The following is an 18,022-nucleotide window of genomic DNA, read 5'->3' as shown; positions in this document are numbered from 1 at the left end:
AGCAGCACACTTTATGCTAACTGGACATGATGAAAGAAGGGTTACTGTATCTACTCCTTGTGTTGCGGGATTGATTCGTTTGTCCATTGTGAACCCGAGTTCTTTAGTCTTGAATTGTTGTGATGCGGGACTAAACGAAATGCTTCAAGATTTGGCCAAATCTACTGCCAATATCAGCTCTTCCTATAGAAGCTGTATTGGTAGTTTTGCAGGTCTAAGATCACTATGCATAACAAATTGTAGTTTGCATCTAGGAGAAAAACTTGCTGCGAAATCTCGAGGAACTTTGTTTGGACAATCTAACTGGTCTAGAAAGCATTTCACAGTCATTTTGGCCATCTTGGGCTTAAATTTTCGAAACTAAATTCGATTGAAGCTTCCAGGTGTTCCCATATGAAATGTCTTCTTTCTTATGGGGGATTTCATTCTCTCCCTACCAACTTCCGAAACAATCAAGGTAAGGTTCTGTTACAACTTAGAGGAGCTATTTCACTTGAAGAAACCTTTGTCTGTATATCTTATTGTTCTAAAACTTCAGATACTAGAATTGAAGAGCCTTCCCAATCTAAAAAAAAATCTTTGCAGACCCAAAGAATCATGGCCAAGCCTCGAGCAAGTTGACGTTGTCGCTTGTGATCTTCTCATGAAGCTACCTCTTACTCTTGAGAACATAAATACCATTAAGGAAATAAGAGGAGGATCTCTTGGTGGAACAGATTGGAAGTGGATAGTAAGAATACAAAGTCAACTCCGCAGCGGTATTTCAGAGCATATTTGTTTCAAAGCAGATTGAACCGAAGAGAAACGCGTTTCAACGTCTGTTTTTGCCCGAGTTCTGTGAAGACGATAAGTATCCATCCGAAAAAGATTTCGGTAGATCTTTCTATGAAGACATACGGATTAATCTTGGCCAGATGATGAGAGTAGTTTCCCTGAGTTCTAGAAGTAGGTTGCATTATTCGGAACCCGCCTTACAATACAAGCCATCTCTCATGCTAGTATTCTCTCCAAATTCCTCACCCTCTTTCTCTTCTATCCAGCAAATACTGTCGAAAGAGAGTGAAAAGCATTCGGTAAGAGAAAAGGTTTATGATGTTTGTCTTTGTTTCTTTCCTTATAGCTGATGTATCAAGTTTTACAGCCTTGAAGATGCATCTTACCCTGCAGAATTGTCCGTTTTTTTTCCTCACACAACAACACTTTTAATTCGATGTATGAATTGATGGCATCAAACGAAAAACTATACCTCAATACGCAACTCAAAATTTTTCATTAAAAGCATGTTAAAAAAATTCATAAGTTTGTGCTAATGTTGTCATTGGTCAATGAACTCTGTTCTCTCATCATTGTCAATGATCATGAACTCTTTTTTTCAAGGACTATTGGTGATGTCAAAAAAGGTTCAGCGACCATATTAGTAGTGAGAAACATAGCTCATGAACCAGTTCACAACCCGAACCCGACTAAAGTGGGTTTAACCCGTCCTATTTAAGACGCGTCTTCGCACATATGATTTCATTTGTAGATTCATCATCCCTAAGGTAGAACATTAATTCTGACAAAACAACATTTACAAAATGGAAAGGAAAAGAGAAAACACATTGCACAGTCCTAAATCTGGTGAATTTTTTGTTTCTTATTTTTCTTGGTTATAAATCATCTATTATTTTTTTCACATCGTCAAGACATATATAATTTTCAATTAATAATTAAGAAAAGGTACAAGCTTTTATAAAAACCTCATCATAGGACAACTTAAAGCAAAAAACTTCAAACCCTCTTTTAATTGCAAAAAAAAAAAAAAAAAAAAAAATCCATATATGGTCGTGACTTAATCATGATTAGTGAACTTCATAATCAGCCACAATTTTTTTGATAGTGGAATCATTCATTCTAGCTGACTCTTGCTTGATCCGTTGGACAACCCTCTCTGCCTCCTTAGCAACCTTCTCTTCCTCTTCCAGTGCCATCTTCAGCCTCCGTTCTTGTTCTTTGACCGAAAAAGTGCTCATATCTGACAAAATGCCATCCTTCCTTTCCCACTCCTTATTTGGCTCCTCAATTCCATGAGCCTTACTGTTCTTCATCACCTTCCTTTCATTTGTTCTTTTAGAGGAAAAGCCAAAACAACATATTGGTTTTGGAGACTTTTGTGGTTCATCATCATCTTCCATCTTGGAATTGTTGAAAAGATAATTAATCTATATTTGCACTTCAAACAATTTGAATGCAAAAATTATTTGACACAAACGTTGTTTCTAGGAAGTTGTCTGTTTTTGACTAAAAGTGGTCAAGTTTGAAGAAGAAGAGGAGGAAAAGTGGCATATAAAGAAGACAAGGCGCATGCAAGTGAATAGTGATAATGCTAACGAATCTATTAACAAAAGATTAGCCTTTAACTAAATATCATAACAATTGAATTGTCGTAATTATATATAAATATATATGGACAAGTTTTTAATGGTTACGTATCCATAAAAAATTATCACTAAATATAAAAATCTAATGACGTGGCGTGATAAGAATTTTAATTCCATTAATTGTCATTTTTTTTGTCTACTACATAATTGTTATAACCGTCGGATTAATATATTTTATGGCTAAAACGATGATACCCGTTGATAAGTGAATATTAGAATAACTATTAAAACTAGTTATTAAAATTCTTTTTTTTTTTTTTTTTTTTTTTTTTTTTTTTTTTTTTTTTTTTTTTTTCTGTTTGAATGATGCATGGGGTACCACCAATTTCACCACCATTGGATCCGAAGCATTAATGTACTACCCTATTACTTTCTAATCTAGCTCACCGAAAATCAATAATATTTGCTATCTTCTTCTAATTTTTTTGGGCTGATAATTTAATTAGGTTTCATTAGCATCCTTATCTTGCCCTCTTAATTAAATGGATTATTTGTTGTGCTGTGGGGACCAAAGTATATATAGCAACAATTAAATTACAAAGTTCGTTATTTGAGTTAGTAAAAGATTACGTCATTTGTTTTGATTACTAGCTGTTTCGTGGCCCGGTTGCTCATAAATATTTTATTAATTAAGTCTCTAACAACTCCAACATTTATTTTTCCAGGAAAATATAGAATGCTAATAATCATTGTTCATATTCATCGTCATACGTTTTTATCCCATCGTTCGTATAACTGTTAAATTTAAGACACACATTATGATGTAAAGGATTCACAGTTTTACATTTTTCGATTAGGTGATAAAGATCACTAATGATACATTGACATCCTAAATAAGTCGGCATTCTTGAAAAGATGTTGTTTACTATAATTCTACAAAACTAAAATATGAGATTCTCATGTATGCATGATGTATCGATAGGTCTTTTTAACTGTTAGATCTACGTATTTTTTTTTTTTACTTTTACGTAATTTTATATAAATCTAACAGACATAAAATATAATCTATTAGTATGTTAACGTACTAGAGAATATTTCAAAATAAAGTGTTGTGAGAGGTGTACACGACTAATATTAACATCACATATGGCTGATTTTTTTTTTTTTTTGGCTCGAAAATCACATATAGCTGATTTATTGTAATATTAACAAATACAACTCATCGTGAATCTCAAGTTGGTGTAAGGTCACTCTCTCTAGTCTTCCATTCATAATGGACAAGTTTTTTGTGTAGAAAAACCCCCGCATTTGTCTTATATGATTACATTTGATCAGTTAATGATAAAAGATTATATATTCCATTAAAAAAAATTCTAATTAAAAAGATAGACAACAAAAAATTAATATCAAAATTTAGTAACAATGGACAACTCAAAATTAATATCAAAATTTAATACTAGCGCTACTTATGTTCTCCCACATCTTGACACCCTCGTGATGTATGAGATGCATCATATACTAATTACGCACATGTTGCAACTTTTCTATTTTCCTTTGAATAGTGTATGACTGTCAATTTAATAATGAATGGTTGACATATATCAATATTTTCTGTTTATTAATTATTAAATATGTATTTTTTTAATCTAATTTGATTTTTAACTAGATTTAATACAGTTTTGACGGATGATAAACATAAAACACTAATGTTTTTAAGAAAGAGAGAACACCAAATAAAATCTCTATATATAATTCAGTTATTAATTCAAAAAAAATTTATTAATTCAAAGCTTGTACTTTTATTTTCCTTTTCTATCATGTGAAAATTTATACAATGCAGAAATGAAAGAATCTCACATAAATCTTTTATTTCAGGAAAAAAAAAGTAAAAAGAAGGAGAAATTTAGGGAAATGCGCCTCTAATAAAAGGGTATAAAAGTTTGAATCCTTGCTTAAATACCGTAAGATTTATATAATCACTTTCCCTCTCTAATGCTGCATACAGTATGCGTAGTAAGTGGGTTAGAAAATAAAAAGGAATAAGAATATAAAAAACGTAAGTGAGGACAATCATGTTCGATTGAAGAGAAAGAAAATAGCACAAAAATAACCTCCATAAATTTATTTTACCATTATACCCTTATATATAGTGAGTAGATGACATGTAATTAAGGACAAATTAGTTATTTAAACCTTTTTTTTTCGTCTTCCATTTTCTCGTTAAAGTTGAAAGGATTCAAAAACGGTGATCTTAATGAATTTTTTACTTCTTTTTTTTTTTTGTTTTTTTGCCTAATTTCTTGTCTACCAAACAATACAATATTCTTTTTTTCCACTCTAAAATGCATCCAATAATTTCTTTCTTTCAACTATTCTACTATATTAAAAATAGCATGAAAAAATGGCAAATTTTTTATTTTAAAAAGGAATAAAAAGGACCACATAGAAATGTTTCTATTCATACGCTCATCTTTAGTCTTCACACTGCATTCTAAATTCACACTTCATACAATTTTGAAATGAATAAATTTATTTTCTACACTCTTTTATTATTCTAAAATTATCTTAAATTATTTTTATGAGATTATAATTAATTTTGAACCACTTTATTTTTCTTCTCACACCTATCATTTCATTTTAATTCATTGTGTTCATATTATCATTGATCTATATCTCTATTTCTTTTGTTTAAGTTTTAGGTATGAAGCCTTTTTCATACGTAAAGAAAATTTATCATATAACAATTGTTTTGCAAGTATTATTTCATTGAATAGATATGTCATCTTGTAAAAAAGCGTCTAAATGGCATGAACATATCAAAGGCAAGACAAACAATTTAAAAAAAAAGAAAGCAAAACAAACTCAAAAACTAAAAAGAAAAATGTAAATACGAAAAGCAAAATAATATAAAACGGTAAAACAACATATGAACATAAGAAAAACAAACGAAATGAAAAAAAAAAAAAAGGAATCAATGTAACTTTATAAAACTAAAAAAACAAAAAGCAAAACGATTAGCCTTCTAAAGAAACGAAATGGTTAGCAAAATAACCTAATCACGAAACGAAAAAAAAAAAGGAACAATTTTCATATAATAAGTAACAAAAAAAAAAAATATTACTCGTTCGTTTTATCATTTGAATTACAACTCAAAATTTTTATTACAGTATTTTCTCTCATAAAAATTTAAATTTAATTTTTTTACTACAATGATTTCTCTTACACACATTCACTTTTAAACTCATGTTCTCATCAACTCAAATGAACGAAATGAGCGAGACCTTAATATATCTCCATACAACTTATTAAAATGGTCATTGAAAAGTAAAAACTATAGTTTTTCATAGATTTAAAAATAGCAATAATTTATAATTTGAAGATATGACATGGAATGTACGGAGATTAAAAAAAATCTTCCTCATTAGTTTTATTTTTATAATAGAATTTTAATTACATAAATTAAGGTTCTGTTTATTTTACCGATTTGAGTTTAGAAATTGAATTTTGTTACAGTAAAAAGTTTAAAAAACAGTCACATCTAACTTTTTTATTACAGTAAAAAGCTCTCACATAAAGTCACATTTCAACTCGAATTAAAAACTTGAATCAGCGAACTAAATGGACCCTAAGCTATCGTATTTGTCATTTTTTTTATCGTTTTATGTAAGGCTTTTTTGTTTTGTAATATAATATTAAAATTTTAATATATGTATAAGAAATTTTAATTTAAAAATGAATGAAAAAAAGTAAATAAGTGTAAATAGAACCACCTAAAGCAAAAACATTCCCAAACTTGTTTTGTTAAAAAAAGGATTAATTCAAAAAATAGTTTTTGAGATTTACTCTCAATCATACTTTGGTTTTTGACTTTTCATATGTCCCACAATCTTTAAAGTTTTATTTTGTTTCAATTTTAATTTTTGTTAACTAAACGTTAAAATTTAATAGAATATGTGTAAATTAGAGATTAAAATTAAAAACAACTAAAGTTTTAAGACTATATGTAAAAGTTAATTTTTATTTTTTATGTGATTTTAGATCCTAAACTTTATATGTTTCTAATTTTGATATTTAATTTCCATAAGTTCTGTTAAATGTATAATACTAAGCTAACCACACGATCAAAATTAAAACAGAATGAAACTTTAAAAACTAATTATGAGAGTTTTAAAAATTATTAAAATAAGATTAAGGTAAACCTGAGGAAAAAAAAAAAACAACGAACAAACCTGGTTAGCAGGTATAAAAGGAAGATCCTAGCGGGTCCACCTAAGAATAAAAGTGGGTCCCACTCGTTGAAACTCGCAGCCCAGAGAAAAGCCAAAATCATGAGTTAGCCGTTACACACCTTTCTTCCCAGTGCAAGACTCCTCTCTACTGGTGCACTACTACTCTGCCAAGTTGTGAGAAAAACCCTAGATTGCCAATTTGCAAGAAAAGAACGATCAAGCGAAAAAAAAAAAAAAAAAAAAAAACTTGCTCTGAGTCTAATTATCAAAAACGTGCTCTGAGCTGAAGCTTCTTCCAATCTTCGCCTCGTGAAGATGGCCGATTTCTCATTCCTCTCCGACACCGACGACTCGGCCGTGGAAGACCTCATTTCCCAAGCGCGCGACCTCTGCGTCCTCGAACAAGTCGCTGCCATCAACTGCTCCGGTTTCGCCGACGAAGTCCTCCCCACCGACCTCGAATCCCGCTTCTCCAGACTAAAATCCTTCCCCGCGACCACCACCACCGCCAACCCCAAGCCCAGACCCTCCTCGCACGCCTCTTCTGCTCGTTTCGATTCCCATTTCGCTTCGAAGACCCACTTGGATGACAAAGTTTTCTCGCCTTCCAGACAGGACCAAGCTGGTAAGAAATCTGGGTCTCTCTCACCGCCCTTGGACTCGCCGGGAACGCCATCTGAACAGCGGAAAACGCGTTCTAAAGGGGAACCCAAATGTGGGTCGGTTTCGATTTCTTCGAATTCTTCTTCGGATTCGTCTCTGGGGAGACCGAAATTCCCGTCTTTGAAACGGAGTTTCGACGGTAAGAAACGTTTCGGTTCCACCTCGAATTCTTCTTCTGAGTTCACTCGCAAAAGTGTAGACGTTTCGAAACGGGGCTTCGACAAGAAGAAACGTTTCGGTTTGAGACCGGAAAGTCGGTCCTTTTCTAATTCTCCTCTGGGCTCTTCGAAATATTCAAGGGAATCTCCCTCCCCGCCGAGAAAACCAGGTTGCTTCTGGTGTTCTCCGAAGAAGGGTTCTTCCACCAGAAAGGAAGACATTTGGACAGAAAGAGATGATTTCGGTTGGAGCAAGAACGAGGAGCTGTTGGCGGATTTAGGCAGTTTCTCCATAAAAGAGCAGCGAAAGATACTCAAAAAGGCAATGGTGGAACAAAAGAAGATTAGTTTAGAGGCCCAGAAAATTGTCAAGTTGGCTAAGCAAGCATCTTTGAGGATGAACGTTTCTGGCATAGAAGATGAGCTAAGTGATGATTAGATTACTCAATGAGCGTTATTTTCAAAACTTTGCTTTTCTTTTTATTTTTTATTTTTTTAAGTTACTTCATAAATTTCAGAAACATAGCCGATACAAGTTGTTCATGGTTTAATATTTATAAAATGCAACGTTTGCAATGTGTATTGTGTTTGTAAATCTTGGTATATGCATACATAAATATATATGATTTGAAAGTTGCCTTCATATGGCGGTTCTTATAATGTTTCTAAGGTAAGATTGTTATGAATTGAAGTCTTATTGTCATGAACATGCTTTTTACATATTAATTTAAGCCCCTTCACAGGTCATTCATCATTATTATTATTCTTCTTTTTACGTTCATGGTAAGTAATTTTAACAAGTTTTCTGATGTTATATTATTATGTCCTCCGTATATTCGGTTGAGAAAGTTAAATCAATATAATAAGCGTGATTAATTTAGATGATAGTTTTAAGTTAGTGGTATGTGAAGAGTTATTCAACTGTTTCAATCAGATCTGCTTTGATTTTGGACTATTATTTATGTGATTCTATAACATTTCAAACTCATGCTCTAACAATTGGCAGATGGAGAGGACTATTTCTTATATGTTCTTCTCTTACTCTAGCCTTTTTTTTTTGGATTTCACATGATAAATTACAAAATTTCTGCAGTAAAAGTGTTGATTTTGTTTCCATCAATTCCCTCCTAGATGCAGAGGAAATTGAGGTCTTGAAATTCTGTTTTTGTGATTGACAAATCAACTGCTAATCATAATCGGTGTTTAAAATGATTATTCCGTTCCCATTCTTTTTTAATCAGTCAGTGTTTAATGATCAAAAGTGCGATATGCAGCAAGGAATGGTGCTACCATTCTGTAATCTGTATCTTGAACTTCCAATTTTTTTTTTTCCCTTCCTTTGCCAATCATGAAAATTAGAGTGCAACTGTGCAAGTACTATATATTGAGTCTGGACTCTGGATTGTGGAGCTCCACTGTGATGGGGGCCTATTTTTTATCTCACATCTCAACTTATCCTAATAGGAATACTCAATATTTTAGAAATTAAAAGGATTTTCATTATAAAAGAATGAATAATTTCTCTTATATTACCAAAAGTCAATTAAAAAAGGGCCACTTGGAAAAGCCTGCTGGAATGCAATAAGACGTTGTCAAGATTTGGAGGTTATTCAAATCATGAACTTCTCCCATTTGGTTATCTAGTTTGAATTTTGTTGATTTAAACTTTTTGATTTAAATAGAAAAATTTAAACGGTGTGGTTTAAATTGTAGTTTGAATTGACGTTTAGATATGTAGTTAAAGTTTGAATTTTGAACGAGGAAAAAAATTCGACTTTGTGTTTGGTAGGTGTAAAAAACAGAAAAAGTGCGCACATTTTTACTGTTCAAAATTGATTTTGTTAAGAACTTAATATTTAAGTCTTTTTCAATAGTCTTAACAGTAGTATAAATAGGGGGTTTAGTTGTTAGGGAGGGGGCATGATGAGATTTATAGAGACTGTCTAGTGCTGTGCACTATCTTGGAGGTCGGGGGTCATCGAAACTGCCAGGTCGGGAGTCCTCGAAACCACCAATCTATATTGTAATTTTCCATTTTTAGTATTGTTAATGAAGCTCAGATTTCCGGGTTCCTAACAAGTTTGAACGGTTGAACTGTAGGGGGAGCTAAACTCTAATTAGACCGTTCGATTTAGTTCAAACGGAGAATATAATTTAAACTGCGTGCTTACCAAACACTAGTTCAAACTGTATTGACCGTTCAAACTGAGTTGAACTGAACTAAACTAATGAAATAAACATGGGCAAATTGTTGTTCCCGTTTCTTGAAGAGTTTTGCTGAACTCAAGTAGTTGGGTCTGTAAGTATGTGTGTCACTCAGGTTAGAATCCTAATAGTCCATTTTTTATTAGTGAAGTGAAAAAAAAGGAAGGAAAAGTGTCTCTATGTTCATGTGCATCAATCATTCGCAGAAGCAAAATTTTGCTATCATCTATGATCTTCAGTCCTTATGTCTTCTTGATTTGTCCAAATCGTTTATGCAACTGATCTCTTTTTTTTTTGACTGGTTAAATTTCTAGGCTGTATATTCCTGAGATTGCGAGACTTTTCTATCAGTTCCTAGATGATGTGCATTGGTTTATGCAATTGACATAATGAAGAGCAAAACAAAATAACTAAAGACACCAATTAACATGATTCGCTTCGCGTTCCCAAAGTTATCTCCCTTAAAAGAAACTGTTAATTAACATATATTGAGCAAGAATATTTTTAGGATTCCATGCTCTATCACGATTTTTTTTTTTTTTTTGAGAATTAGAAACCGTTGTTATTTTCTAATACCAACTGTTGTTGTATATATGGGGTGTTAAATTGATATGTCAATTTGTACTAATAGAATTCTACCGTTAAAGTTATAAACGGAAAACGCACGTCCTTTCCCTCGCCTGTGCAAAAAACGGAAGTACTTATGGAATTCTAAACGATTAATCATAATATTATTTGTGATTAATTCACTCCATCTTCAATACAGAGAGTTAAAAAGTCCTTCAATACAATCCGTTTTTATGTTCAGGACCCTTTTCAATGATCACTTGATTTTATATCTTCTGCAAATGTTGCCAATCATTTAACATTTTCATTGAGTGAAAAAATCAACAAGTTAACCAACTTATTATTATACATTAATATGGCTCGATAAATTAAGGTAAATTAATTACATTATATCATCCTTGATCTTTTGACCTTCCAAGTTCCAATTTCCCACTGTTATCAGTTTATACACAATTTCAATATAAACACACTATCCACATCTTCTTCGTCCTCACCTTTTAGAATTTCTCTCTTGTTTTACTTCAAAATGGCAGTCAATCATTTGTCTTTTTGTCTCAGTGTTGTTCTTTTTGGATGTCTTATTATGCTCAATGATTTTTCTCTCCCAACAGAAGCACTCACTAGAGGTTTCATCATTGATCTCATACAACGCGACTCACCATTTTCCCCGGCCTACAATCCCTTGGCGGCCGATAATTTCGACCGCCTTCGCAGCGCTTTCGGCCGCTCCTTTTCGCGCGTCGACCGGTTATACAAACCAACCACCTTACTCTCCTTCTCCTCCTCGTCGTCGTCATCCATACCAATTCAATCCAAAATCATCCCAAGCGAGGGAGAGTACCTCATGAACGTCTCGCTTGGGACCCCGCCGGTCCCGGTCCTCGGCATAGCAGACACCGGAAGCGACCTCATGTGGACGCAATGCAAGCCATGCACGCAATGCTTCAAGCAAAATCCGCCCATGTTCAATCCAAACAAATCCTCCACGTACCGCAACATCGCCTGCGAGTCCAAACCCTGCAGCGAATTGCTCGAGTCGAGCTGTGACGCCGCCGCGGAGCGCGGCGGCGACACGTGCGAGTACAGGTACTCCTACGGCGACCACTCCTTCACCAAGGGAAATCTCGCCTCCGACACGCTTACCATAGGCTCAACTTCCCTCCCAAAGATCATCTTCGGCTGCGGCCGCGAAAACGGCGGCACGTTCGACGAGTCGGGGTCGGGCCTAATAGGCCTCGGCGGCGGCCCTCTTTCTCTAGTTTCTCAACTAGGCAAGTCCATTGGAGGCAAATTCTCCTACTGTCTAGTTCCCTTAACCTCAGAACCTTATGTCACAAGCAAGATCAGCTTCGGCAGAGCCGGGATCGTCTCCGGTCCCAGCGTCGTTTCCACGCCTTTAGTCGCGAAAGAGCCTAACACCTTCTACTACCTAACTTTGGAGGCCATTAGCGTTGGAAAAAAGAGGTTGGTCTATTACCATGAGAATCATAATCAATCCAAAGCTTTGGCTGGCAATGAAGGCAACATCATAATCGATTCCGGGACGACGTTGACCTTTCTTCCGGTCGGATTCCACGACGATTTGGTGTCGGCTTTAGCGGAAGCCGTTGACGCCGAGAGGGTCAGCGATCCGAAGGGGGTTTTGAGCCTTTGTTTCAGAGCCGAAAAGGAGAGTGAAAGTCTTGCTAGTGCTCCGATTATAACGGCTCATTTTAGTGGCGCGGATGTCGTTTTGCAGCCGATGAACACTTTTGCGAAGGTTGAGGATGACTTGTTCTGCTTCACCATGATTCCCTCAAACGACGTTGCTATATTTGGCAACTTGGCTCAGATGAATTTCTTGGTTGGGTATGATCTCGAGAGTGGGATTGTGTCGTTTAAGCCTACTGATTGCACCAATATGTGATTGACTACTACTACTTAGAGATCAGTTTGATCAATATATAGATATTTCTATATATATATATATATATATATATATAGTTGTAGTGCTTATTTTCATTTTGTTTTGTGGTGTGTTTTCTAATGGATTAATTTTGGTAGTGTTTTGGCTTTTCACGTATGTACATGTTGTGTTGTTGGAAAGTTTTCATTTTATATATGTGTCGGACCGTTCATGAGAGTTGCGTAAGACTAAGGTCAGAGTAAAAAACAAACGACAACAAAACAAAAAATTTGCAAGGTGACCCACAAAATTAATCGAAGTTTTATTTTCTTTTCTAAATTTAATAATTTCTTGAAGGAAGACTAAACTGCTTTCTCATTGCTTTTGCTGATTTTGGGCGGCTTGATTAAAATAGTCACTTTTTTTTTTTGAATTTTCTATTAAAAAAAGTCACGTTTTTTAATATTCAAACTCGATGTATAAAAACTGATATCTTCAAACTAAATACTTAGACTAACTGCCAAATTAATGAAGCAACAATTTACCTATATGTATTAAATGATATTTTGAATCAGTAACATTATGTCCATTTCTTAAGTGATTAATGTGTTAAAGAATATCATAGGTTATGATTCTTCCTTCTATATATCATTATATATATATACACAGATGTACGGTCCTCTATTTTAGCAAAAGCGTAAATATTTATATTTAATAAGTTAGGCGGTAGCACAATCTGTTTAAAAACATTAGGACAAAATATACTTGTGCCTCTTAAATTATTGGTGTGTTACAAAAATTCCTCTTAAACTTTAAAAACAGTAAATTTTCTCCTTGAATAATTCTCCATTAGCACACTTCCTCCTTATCCGCCCCCCTCTGTTAAATTTTAAACGGTAAATATCACGTTTCTGACATGTGACTCTCATTATCAGGACAAATAAGTAATTTAAGGCAAATTCTGAAATCTATTCCATAATACCCAAAATCCTCTCATCGTCTCCGGCACTGGTGAAGATGATCCCGCCGGAGCTCCAACCCCGCTCCTTTCGTCCCTACATCTCCTCTTCAGTCAGCGCTCCTTCCTTCTCCTCCACTCCCTCCTTCAACAATTTCTCCTCCGATCCAAACCCTAACCCCTCCGATGCCCGTCCTTCTTCACGTAGATCCCTCAACAACAACATTTCTCGCTTCCGGCCGTCTCTTTCTTTGCTCACAACTCCCGCATCGCCGTCGCTCTCCTCCCATGCGCCGCCTTCCTTCTCGACCTCGGTGGCACCCCGCCGTCGCCACTCTCACCGTGGGCCTACTGTATTCTAATAAATTGTATGGAAAACAAATTAATAAACAGCTATACTTTTAAGCATATCTTAGTTCTAAGAAGGCCACCTGCTCTATGTTTCAATGTTCCATATTCATAAATTATCTTACTTATTGTGCCCAGAAAGAAAGTTGAAAGACCATTATGTTATGCAAGTGAATTTTCTATAAAAATAGGCGCGTGCCGAGCAGCGACTTAAGAATCATGACCTATACTTGAAGTTCTGGAAGAAGATATGATCAGAAAATATAAGGTAGTCATGATTCTAAACACAAACTTCACTAAAGAGTGGCCTTTGAATTCTTGTAAATAATGTTAATGCGCCGCGGGGTTGTGCCGTGTGCAGCTACAAGACCCGTGTCTAGGATTGTTTTGAGGAGATGAAAATTTGTAACCTACTGTATTCAAATATCTTCTACTGGCTCTACTCCATCCCCAGACTTTCCTCCTTCAAGACCAACCACATGCAAGCCAAGTTCCATGGCAAAATACACAGGGAACCAGAGAAAGGGATGACTATATGGGTAAAATCGTCATTTCATATTACATTAAAAATTAAATGTCTCAGCGACTGACACGTCACACTTAACGTTTAAAATTTAATAGAGAGAGCGGACAAGGAGGACGCCTGCTAACGGCGAATTATTCAGGAGGAAAATTTGTTATTTTTAAAGTTTAAGGAGAATTTTTGTAACACGTTTCAGGGGGCTCAAGTGTAATTTATCTAAAACATTAATGTGATCGTATACCTAACCTAAAATGACCCATCAATCTGTTTAGTTAAACTATCACATAACTTACATTTTTGGCCGAAACACATTATTATGTCTCGTTCATTTCACTGATTCGAGTTTTCAGTTTTAGGTTTCTACAGTAAAAAGTTCTCAGAAAATGTCACATCTAACTTTTTTGCTACAGTAGAAAGTTCTCAGGAAATATCACATCTCAGCTCGAATTAAAAACTCGAATCCGCAAAGTGAACGAGGCCTAAATAGCCTCCTGTTGAACGTTTAATCAGCTCAAACGTCACTGAAATACTTTTGATACCAACACAATTCACGATGTGAGCGATACCACTGTAAAAAATATCGACGACACAATCTTTAACAACAAGATATCGATCATATCGACGCTAAATGCTTGTAGATACTAAGTTTTGGCAACGATGCGGGAACAAATAATTGTCGTCATTAAAAGATACGTTTGTTGGTGGGGGCAGGTGCATATTCGCACCGCGACGTAGTATAGCTTGCATGATCTTTTTGTCATTTCAAACTGTTATATTGTTTGTTTAGTATTCTAACCTGTTGGTAGACTACCTTTGGTATTATAAAACAGTGGAAGTCGGTGGATTATCATCGGTATAATATATATTCACCACGAAAGGGTAAAGATAAAAATAAATAAATAAAAACTTTAAAAAGTTTATTATTTGTTTCTTATCAATTTTAATTGTTTTTTTTTTTTAATTTTGGAATTCTTTTGTTTACTTTTTTGGGTAAGAAATTATCATTAACGAGGAAATTATAGAGATTGATTTAAATTTGCAATACAGACGTATAAATGTGATATTATACAAAATACATAATATGACTTTTTGATAACCTAAAAAAAAATACATTATGTTAAAAATAAAAAAGATTTATATATTTAATCTATTTTTTTTACAACAATAAATAAGAGATATGTGTGAAAATGACTTTTTTCGAGTTATTTACTGAATTTTTACATTAAAAAATAGCGTTTATTAATAATAGCATGATAAACCAACAATAAAGGGCATTTATCACTGATTTATTAGGTAGTGTATCGCTGATAAGTTAATTTTAATCAATAATTTACCAATTTATCGCAAACCGGTTTATCAATTATAGATTGTATTAATGATTTATTACTGTAAAAAACCATCATTTACCTAAGCATAAAGGGGGGAAAAAAAGCTAGGCCATTTACCTTAAAAAATACAAAAATTGGCCACTAGTTTCAAAAAGGTCATCAAAATCCGCCATCCAACTAATTTTACATCTTATTTTTGCTGGATACATTCGACACATCTTTTACTGAAAAAAAAAAAAAAGAAAAAAATCAGTTACTGCAGTTTCTCGCTCTCTGACATAGAAGTCCCACATATTGAACTGAAACATTAGCGTCCGTTGATTAATAACCAAATCCAACGCTATTTGGAAAACGCCATCACATCCACAGTTGTTTTCCAACGCATTATTATTCTTTTCTGATCGGATCGATCTGATGATGTCCACCGAATTGTCGTGGAATGGAATGGACTGTTTTTACTTTTTTGATTTTGACTCTCAAAAGAAAAAGATTCTTCGTTTTGCCAAACATGTTTATTATTATTATTATTCGTTCCCAATCCATCTCTGCAGTTTCGGTTACCTACCCAACAAAATACACTCTCTTGATTGTGATTGCAAACAGAGAAGCAGCCAAACACCAAAAAGCAATTCAACTTTTCCCTTTCCCTTTCCTCCATTTCTCTTTCTCTCTCTCTCTCACCTGGTGATCACTATCTAATATTTATCTATCTAGGTCTTAATTTGCTGTTTCTCTCTCTTCTTCATCTTTCTGCTTAATCCATGGACGCCATTCGGAAGCAGGCGACCAAGCTCAGAGAGCAAGTCGCAAGGCAACAGCAGGTTTAGTTCTTACTTTCATATTGGGGATGATCATATATATATACATATATACATATATAGGTATGTGTAATTATATATGTGTGTGTGCATATGTGATTGAAATGAGCTTTTAAGCTTTGATGAGTTTTACTTTCTGCAAAGTTCTTTTCTAAATTGTTGATTATGATAAACTTTAAGCTTTTAAGCTTTATTCGCTCGTTGTAAAGCAGAAGAAATTGCTGGTGATTTTTAAGATTATGATTCTATTCTGAGCGTGAAATTGGTTCTAGAGTTGCTTCTTTTTAAATCTTCTTCTCTCTCTCTTTTGGGACCACTTTCAGCTTTTTTTTTAATTTTTTTTAATATACCCTTGGAAAATGATAATCTTAGAGCATCTGCTCTCAACATGTAGAAAAAGGTTTAATAGTATTTCAACAGAATCTTCTAATCTTGCTAAAGTCAGGTTTTTTTCAACGTTGGTCTTACTTTTGTGCTGTTCATTTTGCCTACCAAGGAATTAATGGAAGAAAAAAGCATCTTTTATTGTGATTGACTTCATTAAGCGCATAAATGTAGTCCCAAGTGAAGTACTTTGGTTTTCTGTTATATTCTAATTAAGGCTTTAATGTTGTTTATGTTGCAGGCAGTATTAAGACGATTGGGAACCTTAAGTAATGATACCGAAATGGTTGATGAAGATGAACTCTTGTGCCACCAACAACTTCAAAATTTATATAATTCTACAAGGGCAGCTAAGGTCTATATTATAGTATTTAAAGTTCCTTTAATTTTGACTACTACAGATTTGTTGAGTACTAAAATTCCTATGATGCCTTATACACTGCTTCAAGCAATTGCTATAAGGAATTATAGTAATAGACATGGAGTGTAATAATCTGTTATGATCACCAGCATTTTCAGCGGAATATTGTTCGTGGAGTGGAAGGATTCATTTCTGTAAGCTCAAAGCAAATGGAGATAGGTAGCGGTTTTTCTTATGTGGTGTATTTGGTTCCTTTCTCAATGCTTGTGTATGAGATTTTGTCTTCAATTATTCAGTGAGAAAGTTGGCCGAGGATTTTTGCAAATATGGAGATGCAAATCAAACCATTCATTCTGCCCTTGCTAGAGCTTCCACTTACTTTGGTATCTCACATAATTCGATAGAAAAGGAGAGAGATGCTTTGCTTAAGATTCTTGTGGATCAGGTAATTTCTTCATTATCTCTTTCGTGCAAGCATTATATCAATGTTTACACATGATTCTTGTCAGAATTGATTTCACCATTATCATGGCAGAGCATTCCAGATATGAGATAACCATTGTGTTTGTGAAAAATATGTCAGTACTTCACCCCCCGTATAAATGGGGATATGGCAAATACTAAAATGTTTGATTGATTATCAAGTTTTAAAACTTTGTGATGTATATTTTTGCTTTGGACTGTACCGTTTGAAAGTGGTGGGCTTTAAGCTTGGAACTTTAAGTCTAAGTTTGGGATTGTCAAAGGGGTTTTTCATGAGGAGTTATTGTTTTCATGGTTGAAGGTTTCAAGGAACTGAAAATTATGCTTTGCTTTACACTATGTTGACAATCAGGTTTAGGATTTCAGCTACCAAAGTTCTATTTGTGGGCTAAAGGGTATGAAAAACACTTGTGGGTCTTACGATTTTATTTGAGGAGGGAGAGAAAGCTTAGGTAGCAAACACTATCCTATGGTACTCAACTGTCAACAGTAATCCATGGACGGTCTGGAAGAGACTTAGAATGAGAAGGAAAAACACACTAATCCATGTTTCTCTTGCTCACAGTTCTGATTATTAAATTCTAAAATTTTCGAGTACTTTAGGGGGTTAGGTATGTCAGAACTGGTATTCCTGTTCCTGTAGTCCAAGACGATAGTGCTTGGCTTAGCTGGCTTCCTCCTAGTTTTGTTTAAGCCCTCCCTCCTTCCTTCCTTCCCTCCCCGCCCCCTCTTTTTTTGGTTTGGTGGTTTTG

The 18,022-nt window shown here is 34.4% G+C and overlaps 3 protein-coding genes across 4 annotated transcripts in view; all 3 read left to right on the top strand.

Annotated features, from left to right (window-relative positions):
• The first annotated feature begins 1,309 nt into the window (after positions 1-1,309).
• Positions 1,310-12,088, top strand: LOC21405547 (aspartic proteinase CDR1). Of its 2 annotated transcripts, XM_024176542.1 has the most exons (2): positions 1,310-1,321; positions 11,021-12,088. In XM_024176542.1, exons 1-2 carry the CDS (start codon positions 1,310-1,312, stop codon positions 12,086-12,088), a joined length of 1,080 nt encoding a protein of 359 aa, XP_024032310.1. The 2 variants fall into 2 exon arrangements, with proteins under 2 accessions (XP_024032310.1, XP_010113016.2); XM_010114714.2 differs by lacking the exon at positions 1,310-1,321 and having other exon boundaries at positions 10,766-12,088.
• On the top strand, positions 6,723-7,970 carry LOC21405548. Its single transcript, XM_010114715.2, has one exon. It carries the CDS (start codon positions 6,905-6,907, stop codon positions 7,847-7,849), a length of 945 nt encoding a protein of 314 aa, XP_010113017.1. The 5' UTR covers positions 6,723-6,904; the 3' UTR covers positions 7,850-7,970.
• A 3,702-nt stretch (positions 12,089-15,790) lies between the features above and the next one.
• Positions 15,791-18,022, top strand: part of LOC21405545 (SH3 domain-containing protein 1) — a 6,103-nt gene continuing 3,871 nt past the window's right edge. Inside the window, exons 1-4 of the mRNA XM_024176539.1 lie at positions 15,791-16,045; positions 16,668-16,781; positions 16,937-17,006; positions 17,084-17,232. Of these exons, the coding sequence (XP_024032307.1) occupies positions 15,986-16,045; positions 16,668-16,781; positions 16,937-17,006; positions 17,084-17,232 (393 nt within the window). The 5' untranslated portion in view covers positions 15,791-15,985. The remainder of the gene's footprint in view (positions 16,046-16,667; positions 16,782-16,936; positions 17,007-17,083; positions 17,233-18,022) is intronic.

Source organism: Morus notabilis, unplaced genomic scaffold (genome assembly GCF_000414095.1).
Source record: "Morus notabilis unplaced genomic scaffold, ASM41409v2 Scaffold552, whole genome shotgun sequence".
In the NCBI taxonomy this organism is placed as follows: domain Eukaryota; kingdom Viridiplantae; phylum Streptophyta; class Magnoliopsida; order Rosales; family Moraceae; genus Morus; species Morus notabilis.
This window is presented reverse-complemented; position numbering and strand designations above follow the sequence as displayed.